General features: G+C 36.3%; 2 protein-coding genes across 2 annotated transcripts; one reads left to right on the forward strand and one right to left on the reverse strand.

Moving 5' to 3' along the window:
• The first annotated feature begins 4,685 nt into the window (after positions 1 to 4,685).
• Positions 4,686 to 6,367, forward strand: LOC137389603 (uncharacterized). The gene is made up of 4 exons (XM_068075658.1): positions 4,686 to 4,765; positions 4,993 to 5,101; positions 5,529 to 5,631; positions 5,821 to 6,367. The coding sequence occupies exons 1-4, from the start codon at positions 4,714 to 4,716 to the stop codon at positions 5,935 to 5,937; spliced, it is 381 nt and encodes a 126-aa protein (XP_067931759.1). The 5' UTR covers positions 4,686 to 4,713; the 3' UTR covers positions 5,938 to 6,367.
• Positions 6,368 to 7,514: 1,147 nt separating this feature from the next.
• On the reverse strand, positions 7,515 to 15,969 carry LOC137389601 (uncharacterized). The gene is made up of 7 exons (XM_068075656.1): positions 15,608 to 15,969; positions 15,112 to 15,306; positions 12,496 to 12,713; positions 9,465 to 9,476; positions 9,144 to 9,289; positions 8,844 to 9,003; positions 7,515 to 8,373 (listed from the first exon to the last, which is right to left on the reverse strand). Exons 1-7 carry the CDS (start codon positions 15,888 to 15,890, stop codon positions 8,050 to 8,052), a joined length of 1,338 nt encoding a protein of 445 aa, XP_067931757.1. The 5' UTR covers positions 15,891 to 15,969; the 3' UTR covers positions 7,515 to 8,049.
• Positions 15,970 to 17,811: the final 1,842 nt, after the last annotated feature.

Here is a 17,811-nt window from a genome sequence, read left to right on the forward strand (position 1 = left end):
TTCGTGAGACACTTTATTTTTGTACCAAGTTGCAGAATATATCCTGGTCGAACTTCTATTCCTGCACTTGGTCTTTCTAAGTAACTCACAGCTAACAGTCTGCATGAATCAGTTTGTACTCTATTCATACACACTAGTAACTTTCCCTGACCAAATAGTCAACTTTTTGCTTCAAGGAGGGCGTATGATATAGAAAGAACAACCAACAGTCAAGGAGGGGTGTATGATATAGAAAGAACAACCAACAGTCAAAGAGGGGCGTATGATATAGAAAGAACAACCAACAGTCAAGGAGGGGCGTATGATATAGAAAGAACAACCAACAGTCAAGGAGGGGCGTATGATATAGAGAGAACAACCATTAGTATATGATCAATCATCCAATGTTCATCAAACATGCTCAACTCATAAATAACTAGGGAATGCGTAACAAATTTAATACAAATTATTACCAATCTGCTAAATCAATTATTTTATTTCAAGGAAGTTCTGTGTAACCCCTGAAAGCGCAGCAGTATTCAAACAAACAATGAAGGATTATATACCATGAAAATTTTAATGAACGCAGCCAACATTAATTTTTAAACAGCACAACTGTGTTTTATGAAATTGAGATATTTATTTTCTTTCATATATAGTAAAATTAAGCGCTCGTAGTAGTTTTTAAAAAGGTAGAAAACAACATTTGGATTACTGTGCTGATCGTTTAGTTTTGGCTATAATTAGTTTTATGAAGGTGAGTTTTACTTAAAATGTATCTTTATACTGAGTGGATGTCTGTGAATAAATCACATCCATTGACTCGCTTTCTTAACAATTCTTTTCTTCATCATAAACAAAACAAATTTACCGTTTACAACCAGCTAGCTTATTTCCTGAATATAACCTTTGTTATAAAATCCGCAATAACAGTGTAATTGTCATTACAAAATTTCTACATGAACCATAATAAACTTTAAACCAGTTCTAGAATAATTATGTAAGATTATTATGAATGACCTTTTTATAAGGTTTATTACATAAATATGTTTGGGTGCCATAAGATAGATTTTATGCATTTGGAAGATGTAATTATTCTGCTATGGACTTTAATAAAATGATGCTTTACTAAAGATGAATTTACACAAAAAATTACTATATTTTATCAGAAAGCATCGGCATTTTTTATCATTGACGATTGTTTTTGATGTTTGAGGTGATCTGACTACCAGGACGTTTCAAGATTAAAATCGACGATATCTGATCGCAGTTAACACGCAATGAATGCACTAGTTGCTATTGTTGCTATAGTTGAGATCGGCTATTACAATCAAGTTGCAGCATTACATATCGCTATTTTACCAGTCTCTTTGCGAGTAAAGACATCATAATCACATTTTCGCTTGATCTGAGCATTTTAACTCTGACCAAGTTTTGTCAATTTTACACTTGAACTATCCTGGCAGTCAGATCACCTCAAACATCAAAAACAATCACCAATGATAGGAAAATACAATGTACCAACACTTTCCAATAAAATCTACTGAATTTCACATAAGTTCATCTTCAAGCCATAAGTGCTGAAATCTTTAGTGGATGTTTAGCGAAGTTGTAGTAACCTACCCTCTGGCAACAAGAGAACTAAACATAGCAAACCAACCTGGGAGGCAAAGAGAACCTCCAAAATCTTATCTTCAATTTCTTTGAGATTGCGTTTGTTGGTAGCGCCTTCTAAAATCAGTTCATTTTTCTTTTCCCCCAACATGATAACATTGATACAAACTGAGAAAACGAAATAAAAATGCTGAATATGTTGAATTAATAATAACAATTCTTACATAGAAGTGTGTATAAAAAAGGTTACTGTTCCATCAGAAGCTATCCATCAAAACTTTTCTTATGATATGCAGTTTGAAAGTTAGAATGTTGTTATATGTTAAATACAAATCAATTTTCTAACCAAAAACTTTTTTATTACCCAGGCAGCGCCGGGTAGCACAGCTAGCTTTTACACATCTGTAACATACAAACATCAAACTATTTATAATAACTGCTGTCCACAGTTTTTAATGATCCAAATATAGACTATCGACAGACTCTACCTGACTCTGTACTAAAGAAGATACTTTAATAGATAGCTATTAACTTCACTATCCCCAGTCATTGCTGTTCAAAGTAAATTATACCATGAGACACAAAATAATAAATAACAGTAAAGTAAAATAATGGATAATATAGCAAAAAGCTCTCTTTTACATAATGTTGTTCCATAATGTGGCTTGGTAAGTGTTGGTATCTGGTATAAGGTGTAGAGGATATTCTAGGGAAGTAGGATTGTAGTGGATGGTCAGGCAGATTGGAGGTGGGATCTGAGTGCTTTAGATACCAAATATCTAATACCACAGGTTCATCAGCATTAAGAGTATATAGTAATCCTTATCATAATAACTATATACTTGTATACTTCTTTATGAGGAGATTTTCTATAGCTAGAAATTGGCAAAATAATTCATTTTTAATTCCCGAAAAGCAATACTTATCCGTGTTCAAATGCGTGTTATTAGAAGTGTACATCCTTTGTATATGTGTTTTTCCGAGACAACACCAGTTGAATCCTTCAGAGATGTGTTTCACAACTGAAGGCAATTGACACGAACGGAAGTTGTTTACCACGTAAAATAAATGAATATTTACAGACATGCCAAAAACAAGAAACTCTATGAATCGAGGACAAACTGTTCTTTTCTTTCAGGAAAACTCAGCAACATTTGAGGAGATAATAGACTAAACTATTGAACAGGTTATGAAAGTTTTTTAACGTTTTAATTGGAAATGTGATCAACTAGCCTGTCAGAGGAACCATGCGCGGAGAGACACTTTGCTGGTTGGAGAGCGACACTAGACTTGGGCGTCGAGGGTGGGTTACCCTGATTTGGTGCCCCTTCTTTATTTCTTCCACTCTTTGGAATGTTCATGTAGGACACACCCTCATCTTGGGTCTCTAATTCGCTTACGCGGATGGTCAAAAAGCATGTCATACATAAACAAAGCGCTAACCTTTTGGTTTGCAGCTGTCTAAGCTGTCACACTTCTAAAAATTTAGTAGCTGAGCACTGGTATAGTCCCAGTTATCTGTTGAGTCAAATAGTCACCAAGAAGTACCTACTACCTACTACTGCGCATCTACCCGTTCACTACCTCTTCATTATCTGTGTTAAACTCGATTTGATCATCTGTTTATTTTTAGCACCAGCCTCTACCTACTGCTTTTCATAATTTATAGACAGAGGTCAAGGTTGCATCAGAAATGATGTATATGGTGTGTCGCTATAGTGATTGTAAACAAGCTCAGCTTACTGGTTCTTATCTATTAAGATAAAATCACAAACTTCCTTGCTTGTGCTTTATCACTTTCCTGTTTGTTGAAGACTTTGTTAATTAAACACCCTAGTAACCATATTTAGGTCATCTGCTACCATCATGTGACCAGCTATGAGGCTAAAAGGCTACACTCCCTAATCTTGTTCCTTTTATCCACACCTTTATCGGTGTTAAGCGCTTAGTATAAGTATCAGCGTTGGGCCTCTAGCAGTCCAGGTAGGTGGAAAGGTTTGTCTATGAGTAGTTAACAGCTCTGTACTTTTTCTTAGTAAACTTGCTTTTCAATAGACTGACAGAAGCCAGTCGTTTCACATGATAAACATTGAGACAAGCTGACTGAGGTATGTCTGACCTCTAAGGCTGACCTCTCTTCGTTTCCTTTTTGCTCATTAATGACAGCTTCGCAAAAGATCTATTATTCGATTATGTTTTACTAAAAAAGCTATATATAGTGTTGCACTTGGCATGATCAAACCATTAGATCAACGATTTCACTTGACTCCTTAATAAGCCTCTATTTGCGCAATCTTGTGAAATGTTTATGGAATACCTACTCCTTGATTATTTCTGTATAGGATTGTGGTAGCTCTTTATAGAAATAATATTTGAATAAAGACACCTAGCTTCACACACACGCGAGCAGTGTCAAGGGAAGACATTTTCTTTCAACATTGGCTCTTGACCTTATAATGACATCTGAGAGTATTATTTAAACCTAAACTTAAAATGATTTGGGTTCAACTTTGGAAAAATTATACTTCAATAAAAACATTGTACAGGGTAACAGGACCTGAGGCTTGATTTAGTTTGGGCATTTCTCTATACGCCTACAGTTCACTCGGAATGTAAAAAGCGTTTATGAAAGTTACCTCTTGAATAGTCCAGTGGTATTGCGGCAGAGTTCTGACACCATATTGTCTCAATTCACAAGTCATGTAGGATAATTTATGGTAACTTACAAAGAAGTACAGCTATATCTATGAGCTTAAGTGAACTTCTGTAGTTGTTCTCCTTGCTGTTAGGAACAGGATGATTCTACTAGAAGAACAATATCTGGTATGATCAGAATCTGAAAATTATGTTTTAACTTTTTGTGTTGTTTCTTGGAAAGTAAGTAGTAGAAATATAATTTTAGTGTCTAATGTTTTTGTAACAGTATTTCATCTAAAGCTAGAATCCCTTATTATACTGTAGCCTACCATTATGTACCTCGCTAACGTTTATTTGATCTGTATTAGCAGGTACTTTCTACGCCCATATAAGTTAGTTTGTACCATCCATTTTAGCTAATATCTGATGTGTTTATATCTCTTTAGAAACAGGCATCTAGAGGAGTAGAAGGGGTCACCAAAGATGGCTGCAAGCAATATTCTAGAGTTCCAATGGTATCCTGACAGCATGCGTTGTAAGTGCTGTCAAAATATACACATTCACTAGATGACTTCAATTATGTCAAAATCTTTTTGCTTTTTCTATTCTTTTTTAGACTGTTTCCTGAATTTTTCATGAGATGAAACAACCAAACAATTAATAATAGCAAAAATTGAAAGCCAGGTTATTCTCCTATTTTGGCCCGACTTACTCTGTTCCTATAATCGTTTCTTCTCACCGTCTATCTTATGGTTCTGTCAGGTGATGTTGTCAGGGAAGATCAGGAGAAAGAGTATGTTTTTGATTTTAAACTCGAAAAGTTGAAAAAGAAGGAAGTGGAAGAGGGCTTTGAAATACAATCAACTGCTCGGTATGAACCATTAGTACACTAGTTAATAGGTTTTTCGTGTTTAGTTCTGATTGTTAGTTCTCACGAGTTCATACCGAAAACGCCGAGTGTTTTGCTGTGAATTTACTTGTCAATGCGATTTCACGGTCATAGCTACCGATTAATAAGTCAGCATGGAGACTGACATCATATTAGTAATCTTCCCTTCTGGATAAGCAACTCCAAAGCAGTGTCTCCCTCTGCTAGATAACAGTAGCTAGAGGCTGTTTCATAGAGTAAGGTTCAACTAATGGCTCGACATTCTTGTGAATGAATGGAAGTAACCCGCTGCTTAGTGCCGTTTGCTCTCATGAATGCAGTAGTCTTTATTACTACCCTGGGAGTTTGTGCAGAGGTCAATCATTGCCACAATCATTGCTGATGAGAGTTTCCTTAATGGTTTATCAAGGTCCTTCACTTTCCTGGTGAATGCCGGAGACAAGCCAATGCTTAAATGCAAAGTCAGCAACTTGCCAGAAGATATCGAGACTAAAAAACTTCCAGAGACCAAGGTGAGATCTTGGTGTCGCATTGTTTCTTGTCAACGTATCTCCCTTACTCATAGCTAACTCGTCGGTCTATTGTCAAATTTTTTCATCCGATATGCCTTGTCAACATTCATATATAACCAGGATGGCCTTTGTAGCAGGTCACATTTGTGTAGGACACTCTTGCATATTCTATGTACATCTGTTCTACAGATAGATGATGGCCGCATACAGGTGTTTTTAAAAAAGACAACCAAGAACAATTGGAACAATTTGATCAGCCGTGTTGAGCCCTCCTGGAAGTTCCCTCCACTTTCCGAAATACAGTAGTCAACCGCCAGCTTCTATGGATCATTTTACACAATCATTACAGAACTCTATTGTCTAATCCTTCATTTAGACTACCTGGTGTTGGGAGTTGTCTAATCCTTCTATTAAGACTACCTGGTGTTGGGTGTAATTATTTCAACTCTTGTATTTATTTATTGGTGCTTTTTGGGTTTACAAACAATATTCTCGAGGTTGCGGAGCTTTGGGCTTACGCAATGTTTTTGATATTTGTTTTTAATTAAGCCTTGTATGTCAACATATGAACAAAATCTTTTTATAATTCTGTAAACTAGGTTTTTGTATAAGCTCTTTTACTCATGCTGCCGATAGACAGTTTGTCACCCCCTGGTTAATCTGAGGGTGGGTGCTGCTTTATCTCTAATTGCAATCATGCTTTTTAATCTCTGAACACATCAGCTATAATAGTAAATATATTACATGATTACAACAGGAGATGTGAAGATGACTCCGTGTTACACCAAGTCGTGCTAAAGACTAGACACAATCAATTTAGTCAAAGAGAGTTTTCCTCTTTAAAGGTATGGAAAAGTTGAATATAACAAGGAATACAATGTGCATAAATGGGACTTTATCATCTGAACTACCGGCTAAGTCTAGGCAGATTATGTATGAGGTAGCCTTGCTAAACATGGATGGCTGTATTAAAAATGACACTACAATAGCTATGACACCCGACTACATCGCTCCATATGAAATTATCCTCTCACGACCTGCTACACCTAATGTATAGATGAAGTATAATATTCACATAGAATTATCAACACCAACTTCTCCATATAACTGCATAGCTCTAATTATTATTTAGCTGTCCAACTTGGAGTCTCCGTGCAGGTCTATAATTCAATATAATAATGCTGTGACACGTGCTCAATACGATGAATAATCTATTTATAGACTGTTATTCTCTTCACATTACTTAACTGAAAACCGCACATTTATTGTCCAATAAAGTTACCAGCTCTGTGTTCTCCATGTGGTTCCTCCACAAGCTTACTCGTTTTCTCAAACATGCAAGTAATTAATCTGCTAGCAGGGTTATAATCAATAGCAACACCTACTCTTGTCTACTCATCCTGTTTTAGTTGAGACTGCTGAAGACTGTTCTATATAAAATGACTAGTCATTTTAACAGGTGAAGGGAGAGTCTACAGCAAATATTATTCTGTCTAATCTATGAAAGATTGCCAGCACACCACAAACTGTCTCACTCTCATGACTGCTGTACCGTGTTTACAACCATGTTTTATTGTAATAGTGCGTCAGTGGTACCAAAAACATACAGAACAAAGTCCACTAAAAATCGTCTACTCTTACATTTAACACTGGCTTTAAATTATTATCTTCTATGTTATAGATGTGTAACTTTACATGGTAACTCTATGAGACACTCTTGTAAATGAAATAGACTCACTCTTCTACTAAGGTGGTCATCTGGTCATCAACTCAGGTATTCAGGTCATCTTGTACTCTACCTTACCCTGAATAAGCCTTGCCTCTCCAAGCCCTGAATATCCCTTGTTTCAACATTTACTATCAAAACTACATTTAGCAGAAAACATGGTCATTACACATTTTATTATATTATTATGATATCTTAAATAATTGGAATGTAAAATACATTGGAATGTACATTTTTTGTGTCAAGAAAACATACGTATGAGTGGAATAAGATAAATGCTAAAAAGCAAAACAATTAAATACAATAGATGCATAGCAATGAAAAGACTAGAAAACATTTACTACATATCTAGGTTCATGGAATGTAAAGAAGAGTAATATGGGCATGAAAAGTAAGCAGAAAACTCCAACATAGGAATGTAACTACAACTATCCCATTTACTATAAGCGCTTATTTTTACAGAGATATTCAAAAGAATGAAAGTGTTTACTCATGGTATGGATTTGGCAGCATTCCAACATCATATGGAGCCCGAGTTTCCATTTTCAGCATTGCCAGTTTTTGATGAAGTAAATCTATGGTATTAACAAGGTATATATCATAGAACAAGCCTCCAACAACCAGCAGGGGCACACAACTACATGAATGTTCACCGATACCAAAAGTGATATCAACTTGATGCCAGAACATAACTAGAATGCACCAGCGTATCTGCTATGTTTTACATCGCCCCGAGAACTGCGTGGTTCAACCACAGAAGGCTGAGGTATATTACTGCTAGCGTTAGACATGGTGTCACCAGCTGGGCCTGACCTAGCGACAGACCTGTTCCTACCAGCCAGGCTAGACTCCGTATCGCTGTGGTTATGCCGCGGCTGCATGAATGGGGAGTAGCTGGAGTACCGAGTCGAAGGAGGGTAAGCTGTGGACGCCATCGACTCCCCCGCCACGCTCCTAGGTCCAGGAGCTGAACTCCCAGAATAATCTATTTTGTATCCTGGTTCTTCAGCAGACTTCTGTGTAAGATAACAAACGTAACTTTTCAATTTCATGATAAGCAACAGCTATCTGTAAGTGTCAATATATCTCTCAGTGTCTGTCTGTTCAGTTCACAGAAATGAGTTTAGTGGGCAGCTAAAAAGGCTAGGAGAGTGGAGTTATGAACAAGCGCTTTCTATAATTTAGGCAGCATGATAAATGGATAAAATCGACTGGTTGTCATAGAAACTACTTATAATATCAGTGTTTCCATGCTTCAAATAGTTCAGAGTTGCCTTGCTAATTACAAGTGGAGATAACAACAGTAGTAGGTATCATTACCTACAAACAACAAACTATTTATAACAACTGTACTTGTCCGCTATCAACAGACTCTACTCGACACGTTACCTGACAATACTGAATTATCATATACCCGCAATATTGGACTAAATACTTAAACAGGTTAAGAAGGTTTTCCGACAGTCCAGCTGGAAATTTAACGAACCTGCTTGTCAGAGGAACCATGCATAGAAAGACGCTTTGCTGGTTGAGGGGCAACACTAGACTTGGGCCTCGGGGTTGGGTTACCCTGATTTGGTGTTCCTTCTTTATCTCGTCCACTCTTTGGAATATTCATATAAGACAAACCCTCTCCTTGATCAACGCTGCAAAAAGAATGTGACTTCTCCGTGGTTCCATACAGCGGTAGAAAAAAAGGAGTGACAAGAGAAAAATAGTCTTTCCAGATAAATTTCTGCAAACAGTTACATAACCTGACACAAGTCACTATCAGGGTGGTAATTACCTGCTAGGAGGGTTCTGACGAGGGGCAGCGACAGGGGGAGCCTTTTTGTGAGTTATTTCAGAACTGGAGTCAGGTTGATCTCTATCTAACTCATTATTTGACAGCCTCTCCAGCTCTGTGTCATCTCCTAGATTGGCAAACTCATCCTAAGAAAGGTACCTCCACAATAGAGCTACTTCCAGAATACATACAATAGAGCTACCTCCAGAATACATACAATAGAGCTACCTTCGGAATACATACAATAGAGCTACCCCCAAAATACATACAATAGAGCTACCTCCAGAATACATACAATAGAGCTACCTCCAGAATACATACCGCAAACACCATCTACAAAAAAGAAAAGTACAAGTCAGAGCGAAGTTACAAAATAAGGAAATAGCGATAACAGAGAACTCTGGGAGATCTAAGACCATTTTGTTTTCCCGACGATCAAATAATCTACTGCTGCACAGTATTTTACGTTTATCTTGCAGTTTGCTAATATACAGTCAAACATGGATAACCCGTCCACGGATAGCTCGAACACATGGTTAATTCAAACGGTTTCTTTGGTCCGTTCCCACGTAATGATAAATTGCTATAGATAACTCGAACTCAACACTGTTAATTCGAACTGTTTTTTTGCCCAACAACCTACCGAAATGGTTGTTATCGCTTTAGAAAATCACTTTATTCAAAGCCATAGAGGTAAACCTCATCTTTTCGTAATTCATAAGCGTTGTTATTACCACCATCGGCAAAATAATTTTGTCAACGACTTTTCTAAAGGTTTGGTCAAATTTGATTTATACTGCTATACGATTAATAGCACGGGCTTGCCGGGTCACGCGCGCAAGGATTTTCGCCACGCACATACAAAACAAAAACAGCATGTTGTTGTGTATGTGCGTGGCGAAAATCCTTGAGTGCGTGACCCGGCTAGCCCGTGACGAATAGTTTTCCGACGTTGATTCCGTGTTGAATCAACGTCGGAATGTTGAATGTTTAAAACGTCTTAAAAAATGTTTTTATTAAACGTATACGTTGTCTTAGCTAAAAAAACTATTCATCGTTTGACCTAAACATAGAATACGTGTGTACATTCAATAAGTATCCATTCAAAAAGCGTGAGTGATATACAATGTACCGTTAAACCTCGTAAAACTTTTAATTGAACTGCCTCGGAGTGTTGCTCTTAACGAATCCCAGGTAAAGTAAGGGATTTTTCTTTGGTAACTTTTTCTTGAAGTTGCATAAACTTCAAGAAAAATCGGCAAAATTGATCGTGGGTAAAACGCTCAAAAGAAAAAGATGTCTTTTCTTTTGAGCATTTCAACAACGATCAAGTTTTGCCAATGTCAATCTAAAAAAACGTCCTGGCAATAACATCACCTCAAACAACAAACCAATCTCAAGTGATAGAAAAATCTCTATACTTTTTGATAAAAACGTTTTAAACTTTACATTAGAAGCATTTAATTTGAAACAAGCCATTTGTGCTTTTGATTTATATTATAGTTTGCATATGTACATGTATCTACTAATAAATAAGTAAATACATGGACTTGTGACAGTGCTCTGATAACTTGAACGCTCTGATAATTCGAACACTTTTGCTCGGTCCCGTGAAGTTCGAGTTATCCATGTTTGACTGTATTTACAAACTTCTAAAACATTAATTGTCAGTAACGATGCCAACAACCTGGTTGAAAAACATATTTTACCTTTGCAAGTAATTTACAAATACTGGTGTAACACAAGTGTACATTTATAGTCTTCTAAATTATCCTCCAAAAACATCTTAAACAATCTACCAACTCTTAGAATATAATTGAAGTCCAACCAAATATGATGTTCAGGAAAAGCAGCAACAGTATTCAAATGGCTTCCAATAATGGTAACTCGCTGTATCACTTTATTAACTGATATAATTGCAAAGCAATTAACTAAAAACATCCTTAGGCATTATTCTACAAACATATTATATTAAGAATATATTATATTACAAATATATTATATTACAAATGTAATATATTACAAATGTAATATATTACAAATATAATATATTACAAATATATTATATTACAAATTTATATATTATATTACAACCGCTTTTTTGACACAACGAAAAAAAATTCAACCAAGACTGAATGATCGACATACAGATCTACGAATCAATTTTCCTCACAGAATATTATCTAACCTAAAAACCCTTTGTTAAGTAAGGAAAAGAGTCTCAATTTTCATGACACTCGTTTGCCGAGGTTCTCGGGTGTTTTCACAAAGTTTATTATTGTTGTAAATTTAACCTCGATGGAGTTGAGGGAAAAATTTTTAAAAGCTATTTCAGTAAACAGAGGACAAATACATCATCAATCTAAAGGAAGGTCATTAACTAAGAGTTTCTAAATTTTGATTCAACTAAGGCTAGGAGTCAGTGTGTAACTGGAGTAGCAACCATTATTCAGTTGTGCTATAAGCAACTTACAGCCGTGTGAAAGACAAATATTAATTTCACTAAATTTGTTCATTAAAATTTTATTAATTGTGATGTGGGGTGTTAACTGGCAGACTTTGACGAAGGTACACTCTTAAGGTCTGGCTACACACATCGAGAAAATGCTTCGCCGATGCATAGTGTAGATATTTGTTGCCACTGCGCATACTGACGCTACCGAACGATGCACCGTGGCAACAAATAGATTGACCAATGATAATTAACCTAAGTCGTGTCAAGGCCATGACATACTTGCCAGATTTTTCAGTACCATGATTGACGTCTCGACAGTGTTATTATCTGATCATCAAAATGTATGATTATGATGACATTGTGCTGTGCATTGGTATTTTTTCGTACAACGAAAGAAATGTTCGAGTGTAACAGGAGAAACAGCCAAGTAAACTAGATTTTGGGTTCACAGCAACTAAAGCCAAGACAAAAGTGTGTTCCAACAGATTTAATCAACTAATTAGTACCTAATTTACACTAGTAGCTCTCATGTATCTCGTAAGAGTCATAATATCTCTGTTCATATATAACTGTGTGTGAAGCCATGTCGACATCATCATTGAAAAGACCTTAGATAAAAACATATTGTAGGAAATTATTAACATTGAATTGAGAATAAACTATTAAACCAATGATACGCCGGTTGCATCATAACTAACACAAACCGATGTAGATTTTCGACACGACGCATCGACGATGTGTTGCCAGCACTATTGGCTATGCAAAAGACACATCTCACCGGTGCGTAAAGACAAGCCGTCAGCCTAATGTTTATGCAATGACAGATGATGTCAAGATGAAGAGCGATACGATATGAGTATAAACGTACACTAATCAGTTTTTAATACTCGTATTTACCTTGGCATCGCCGGAAGAGAGACGGAACATCTTTTTAATAACAGTTGTGAAGACGATGAGAGACAGAACGAAGGAGATGAGGAGGCTGACACCTCCAGCAATAGTTATGGCAAGGCCTGCACCATATTTGTGTGTATCCTTCTTCGTCCCAAAGAACTTACTTGTTCGCTCTTCGTAGTTCTTTATGAAAATGAAGGGGCCCGATATCAGAAGAGCACCTGTAAGTGACAGTTGTATATAATAAGAGCACCTGTAAGTGACAGTTGTATATAATAAGAGCACCTGTAAATGACAGTTGTATATCAGAAGAGCACCTGTAAGTGACAGTTGTATATCATAAGAGCACCTGTAAGTGACAGTTGTATATCATAAGAGCACCTGTAAGTGACAGTTGTATATCAGAAGAGCACCTGTAAGTGACAGTTGTATATATCAGAAGAGCATCTGTAAGTGACAGTTGTATATAATAAGAGCACCTGTAAGTGACAGTTGTATATCAGAAAAGCACCTGTAAGTGACAGTTGTATATCAGAAGAGCACCTGTAAGTGACAGTTGTATATAATAAGAGCACCTGTAAATGACAGTTGTATATCAGAAGAGCACCTGTAAGTGACAGTCGTATATAATAAGAGCACCTGTAAGTGACAGTTGTATATCAGAAGAGCACCTGTAAGTGACAGTCGTATATCAGAAGAGCACCTGTAAGTGACAATTGTATATTATAAGAGCACCTGTAAGTGACAGTTGTATATCATAAGAGCACATGTAAGTGACAGTTGTATATCATAAGAGCACCTGTAAATGACAGTTGTATATAATGAGAGCACCTGCAAGTGACAGTTGTATATCAGAAGAGCACCTGTAAGTGACAGTTGTATATAATAAGAGCACCTGTAAGTGACAGTCGTATATCAGAAGAGCACCTGTAAATGACAGTTGGATATAATTAGAGCACCTGTAAGTGACAGTTGTATAACAGAATTTAGAAATAAGTTATCTCTTCACTTTGACAGCTTGAAGATGTCAAACAAGAACTTTATTAACTTACAGTAAGAACTTCTTCATGCTTGACTTCATGACAACCCATCAAACTGATGACTACGCCCTTTTATTACTGACTACATAGTACATACTTCATATATGCATCTATAGTGATTAATTGAACAATTTCTATTTACTATAAACCCTCTATTTAAATGCCATGGCGCTGTATTTTTCAACCCTTCCCTATAGTTGCGTTTTACTAGAGGTGGGGTTCGAATAAAAAGTGGGGCTTAATTTTTCAACCAACTCGCCAGAATTTTGGGAAGATAAATTTAACCCTTTTACGGGCTAAGCGAGCCTATATTTTACACTCTCCTTCGAGCTGATCAACATTAATGCCGTCAGCCTCAGTATTTTCGCTAAACTGTTTTTATATACCTCGTGTTATCAAACTGAGTTAGGCAAGGAACTACTTTGATTATAAAATATTAGCGGGATACAGTTATTAATATTTTAATGCTGTCGCTTTTAAAGTTTTAAAGAAAAAATCCTCAAGCGTTAGAGTTTGAAAGCGGACTTTTAATGTTTGAATATTAAAATACTCCATAATAATGGCTGCTATTACATATGATGTTTCTGAAGAATATTCTCATCGTTCATCAAAACGCTTTAGTCTTCGGGTAAGATTGTAAACCACATTATGGACGAATCTAAAAACAATGGATAGGATTTAGACCTTAATGACTTCGAATCCGAATGTAGTTCTGATGATTGTAACAATCAATCTTCTCAGGTACGCCATCACTAAAACCACTACAGCAACAACAAAAGAATTATTGTTATTGATGTAACCGAGACATTATTAGTACTATTTTGTAGACAATTTTCTACTGATGACTTTCTATTACAGGTTCATGAAGATCAAAGATTGTCCAAGTAGCAGGCAAATAGAGATGGCGTCCAATTAAAGGGTGACGCTGTATTTTTCAACCCTTCGTCTATAGTGGCGTTCTATTAGAGGTGGCGTTCAAATAGAAGTTTTATGGTATTTTGCATTGCTAGAAATAAAATATTTGTGTTTTTGTAGTATTTAAATAAGTTAAATAAAAAAAAGTCTGCAAGTCTGATACATTAGCCATTTTAATTAGTCATTGTCACACCTTGTTGAACTACCTGCTCTAAAAGCAGCATTGATGGAAAAGCTTGCCGCTGAGCCGTGGAAGCTTGGTGAAAACAAGCAATCCACAATCTAATCTACACGACTTGGAGGGAAACAAAAACAGACCAATAGCAATCTCACTTACAGTTATGTCAACATAAACCTTTTCTTACAATGATTTCCAAAATAACCTTTTAGAGCTTTCAGGATAACGCCGGCAGATACCATGAACTATATTTTGTACGCTTCTTGCCTCTTGATCAAATCATTCTTCAGAATATTTTTATTCAGGATTTTAAACTGAGTTAAAGCTTGGGTCAGCCAAATAACAAGTATTTTTATGAAACTGGTGGAGAATTGGATAAAGGAATTGAATAATTGAATACCTGTAATTGAATAAAGGCTCAATTGTAACTGGAGCGCATGGAAATCAAAGGTGCATACGTGGCAGTCGCCATATTCTAAAGCTTACCTGCTACAGCAGCAAGCACAAACCACAGTCCCAGCGCAGCCTTTGATAGCAATAGGGTGCTGGAGGGCCTGCGACGCTTTTTCAACTGTTGCTTCAGAGTGCAATAAGAGATGAGAAAGCCGAGTACCAACAGGAGGGTGAGGAAGATGAGTATCAAAGCAGCCAGATGCATATCCTGAACCTTACGGTACCAAGCTACAAACAGCAAGTATCGCGGTCGGAAACACAAAGTTTGTCAATTGATAGCAACCGTGAACTAAGTACAAAATATTAGCTTCCATTTCGCTAAAAAAACATAGATAATAGTTTAAAAATAGGAGAAAAAATAAAAATAACCCGACAAAAACATTAGCGCGAAAACTAGCAAGGTGAAAAGTTCTTGTGAACCTAGCATACATGAATGCCCATTCGGTCGAAAACAGTTTGATTTGATCAAAATATGTAAAATTTAGGATAATCTGAACGGAGGCTAAATGGGACGAATCATTGAACTCACCAGGACTCACATATTCGTCAGGAATCTGGTCAAACACTGCACTAGTCTTTGTTGTATCCTTGCAGCCGTTTAAGACATCCTCATCTGGTCGCTCGGAGTACAATGATGATAATGGGAATTCCACAAAACAGGCTGTGCTAACACCCACACTAGTAACACTTTTATCTGATGATGGTCTAGGTTCCAACCAAGCACCAATATATCCCACTACTCCAAATATAAGACCTAAACAGTAAAAAAACACGGATGCACTGAAAACAGCACTGCCGAGGAAGGCACCCATGTTTCGTAGCGACTTCGAATCTGCGTTAAACTAGACCATAATCTTCCCAAGTTTCATTTAAGGAAGGAAGACCGTGCTAAGTTTGGCGTGACCTATAAAGAAACTATTTTGAAAAATACGTCTCTGCGCTTGCGTAACTTATAATCTACATTCACTTCGTACACAAGTTTTGCTTAAGATTGTAACAATGCAATACTTGGTTCATGTATTAACTGCATTGCATCAATTTGTGTATTAAATGTAATAAAATAAATTAAATTATTATTAAAAAATTAAACAAAATTATTTTGCAAATTAACAACAAACGATAATAGTTTGTATCAGGGGAAGATAATATCTGATCAAAGCATTAATCCCACTGATAAAAGCATCACTGGTAAACCTGCTGAATCATAAAAACCTCACTGATAAAAGCATTAAAAGCTGATATCAGGAAGATAATCTCCAAAAATGTTGAAGTTGTTAATATTGACTATAAAGAACTCAGTAAAACAAACATTAACATCTTACAAAATCAGAATGGCTGAGAAGATGGAAGACGCAACTAATTAATGGGAATTGCTCACTAGGCCTAATTGCAACTCTCCCAGTAGATCATTTATTCAATAACCCAATAACCTCTAGAGACAGAAAGGAAAGCACTCGCTGCACTGTGCGATCTGCTAACTGATTATAGCATACTGCAACTATTCCAATATACCATTGGAGCAACCTATACACCTACATATACTCATGAAATAATATATACATATATGTGTGTGTAAATATAAATGTATTTTATGAATCAAAAGCAATATCAGACCTGCAAATAGAGACAATTTATTTTTGGTTTCTTGTTTATTGTTTAAAATAAAGAATTAACTAACTAAGATAATATCTTATATAGTGTTTGTGTTTGCCGACCCATTTCAAACAGCATGTCTTAACTGGTTAGTGGTTACCTCATGGAAAAGGTATTAACAAGCCCAACATATGGCCAAGCTTTTTTTTACATTTAAACATAGCATTGTTCAGAAAAAGTTAAATATCTATAAGAACGTGCCTCTGGCTTTGTTAACTCATAGCATAATGGCTGGCCAAAGGCTGTAAGATAAATCTGCACCAAGTAAAGTTTCACCATTAACTCTGTACTTGGTTAGTGAGGGTTTACTTGGTCAGTTTTGGTTTACCAAAAGTTTTTAGCTTTTAAAATTGCTCCATTTGTTTGGAGTTTATGTCCACTCTGCTTCCTTGCGTAACAGCCGACCAAAATGATTAGTACTGCCAAACTAAGAGCGAAGAACTTGGCAAAATAATGGATAACATCAAAAAATTGTTGAAGGTTTCCCTGTTTGAAGGTGCAGGAAACTCCAAAGCATCTTTAGTCTATTTAAGATCAGCTCTAATTCCTATGCTGCCAATGACATGACCTAAAAAGTGCTCTTGGACACACCGCATCAACATTTTCTCAAGGACATTCCTAAGTGGTCAATGTGTACGATTAGTACTATCAACCAATATCATCCATGTGGCACATCACTGCCTTCCAACCAACTGGAAATCTCAAGTGCACCAATTATTCCAAATCAGATTCATAATTCCAAACTTTTAACAATAAAATCTGTAATTGCATTTGACCATAATCACAGTTGGAAATTAACAGGGTAAACATTTTACAGATACAGTATTTTATGTATTGTCAATACATACATGTACATACATATACAAGGTTTACTTTTGGTCATTGCAATGCATGAAAAGCCATTCCGTAAGCTCTTTGATTATTTTTGTCTCACTGAGCTTTTCCTACGGTTTAACTGATCTACTCTCAACTGTTCGACAGGAGAGCCAATTGCTCTGTCCTGTCAAACAGTTGACAGTAGAAAGCGGTTATTCTCCTGTCGAGGAACCGTTCTTGGGTTACAAATGGAGTAGCATGTTG

This window comes from Watersipora subatra, chromosome 3 (assembly GCF_963576615.1).
Source record: "Watersipora subatra chromosome 3, tzWatSuba1.1, whole genome shotgun sequence".
In the NCBI taxonomy this organism is placed as follows: domain Eukaryota; kingdom Metazoa; phylum Bryozoa; class Gymnolaemata; order Cheilostomatida; family Watersiporidae; genus Watersipora; species Watersipora subatra.

Bases quoted from the DNA above. Each gene is read 5' to 3' on its own strand.
- LOC137389601 (XM_068075656.1), bottom strand. From the start codon at position 15,890: ATGGGTGCCTTCCTCGGCAGTGCTGTTTTCAGTGCATCCGTGTTTTTT. The intron at 12,714-15,111 runs GTAAGCTTTAGA...TGTCACTTACAG, and splicing joins TGTGCTTGCTGCTGTAGCAG to GTGCTCTTCTGATATCGGGC. The intron at 8,374-8,843 runs GTTCGTTAAATT...TATCTTACACAG, and splicing joins ATGGTTCCTCTGACAAGCAG to AAGTCTGCTGAAGAACCAGG.
- LOC137389603 (XM_068075658.1), top strand. From the start codon at position 4,714: ATGGCTGCAAGCAATATTCTAGAGTTCCAATGGTATCCTGACAGCATG. The intron at 4,766-4,992 runs GTAAGTGCTGTC...TGGTTCTGTCAG, and splicing joins GTATCCTGACAGCATGCGTT to GTGATGTTGTCAGGGAAGAT. The intron at 5,632-5,820 runs GTGAGATCTTGG...TCTGTTCTACAG, and splicing joins AAAAACTTCCAGAGACCAAG to ATAGATGATGGCCGCATACA.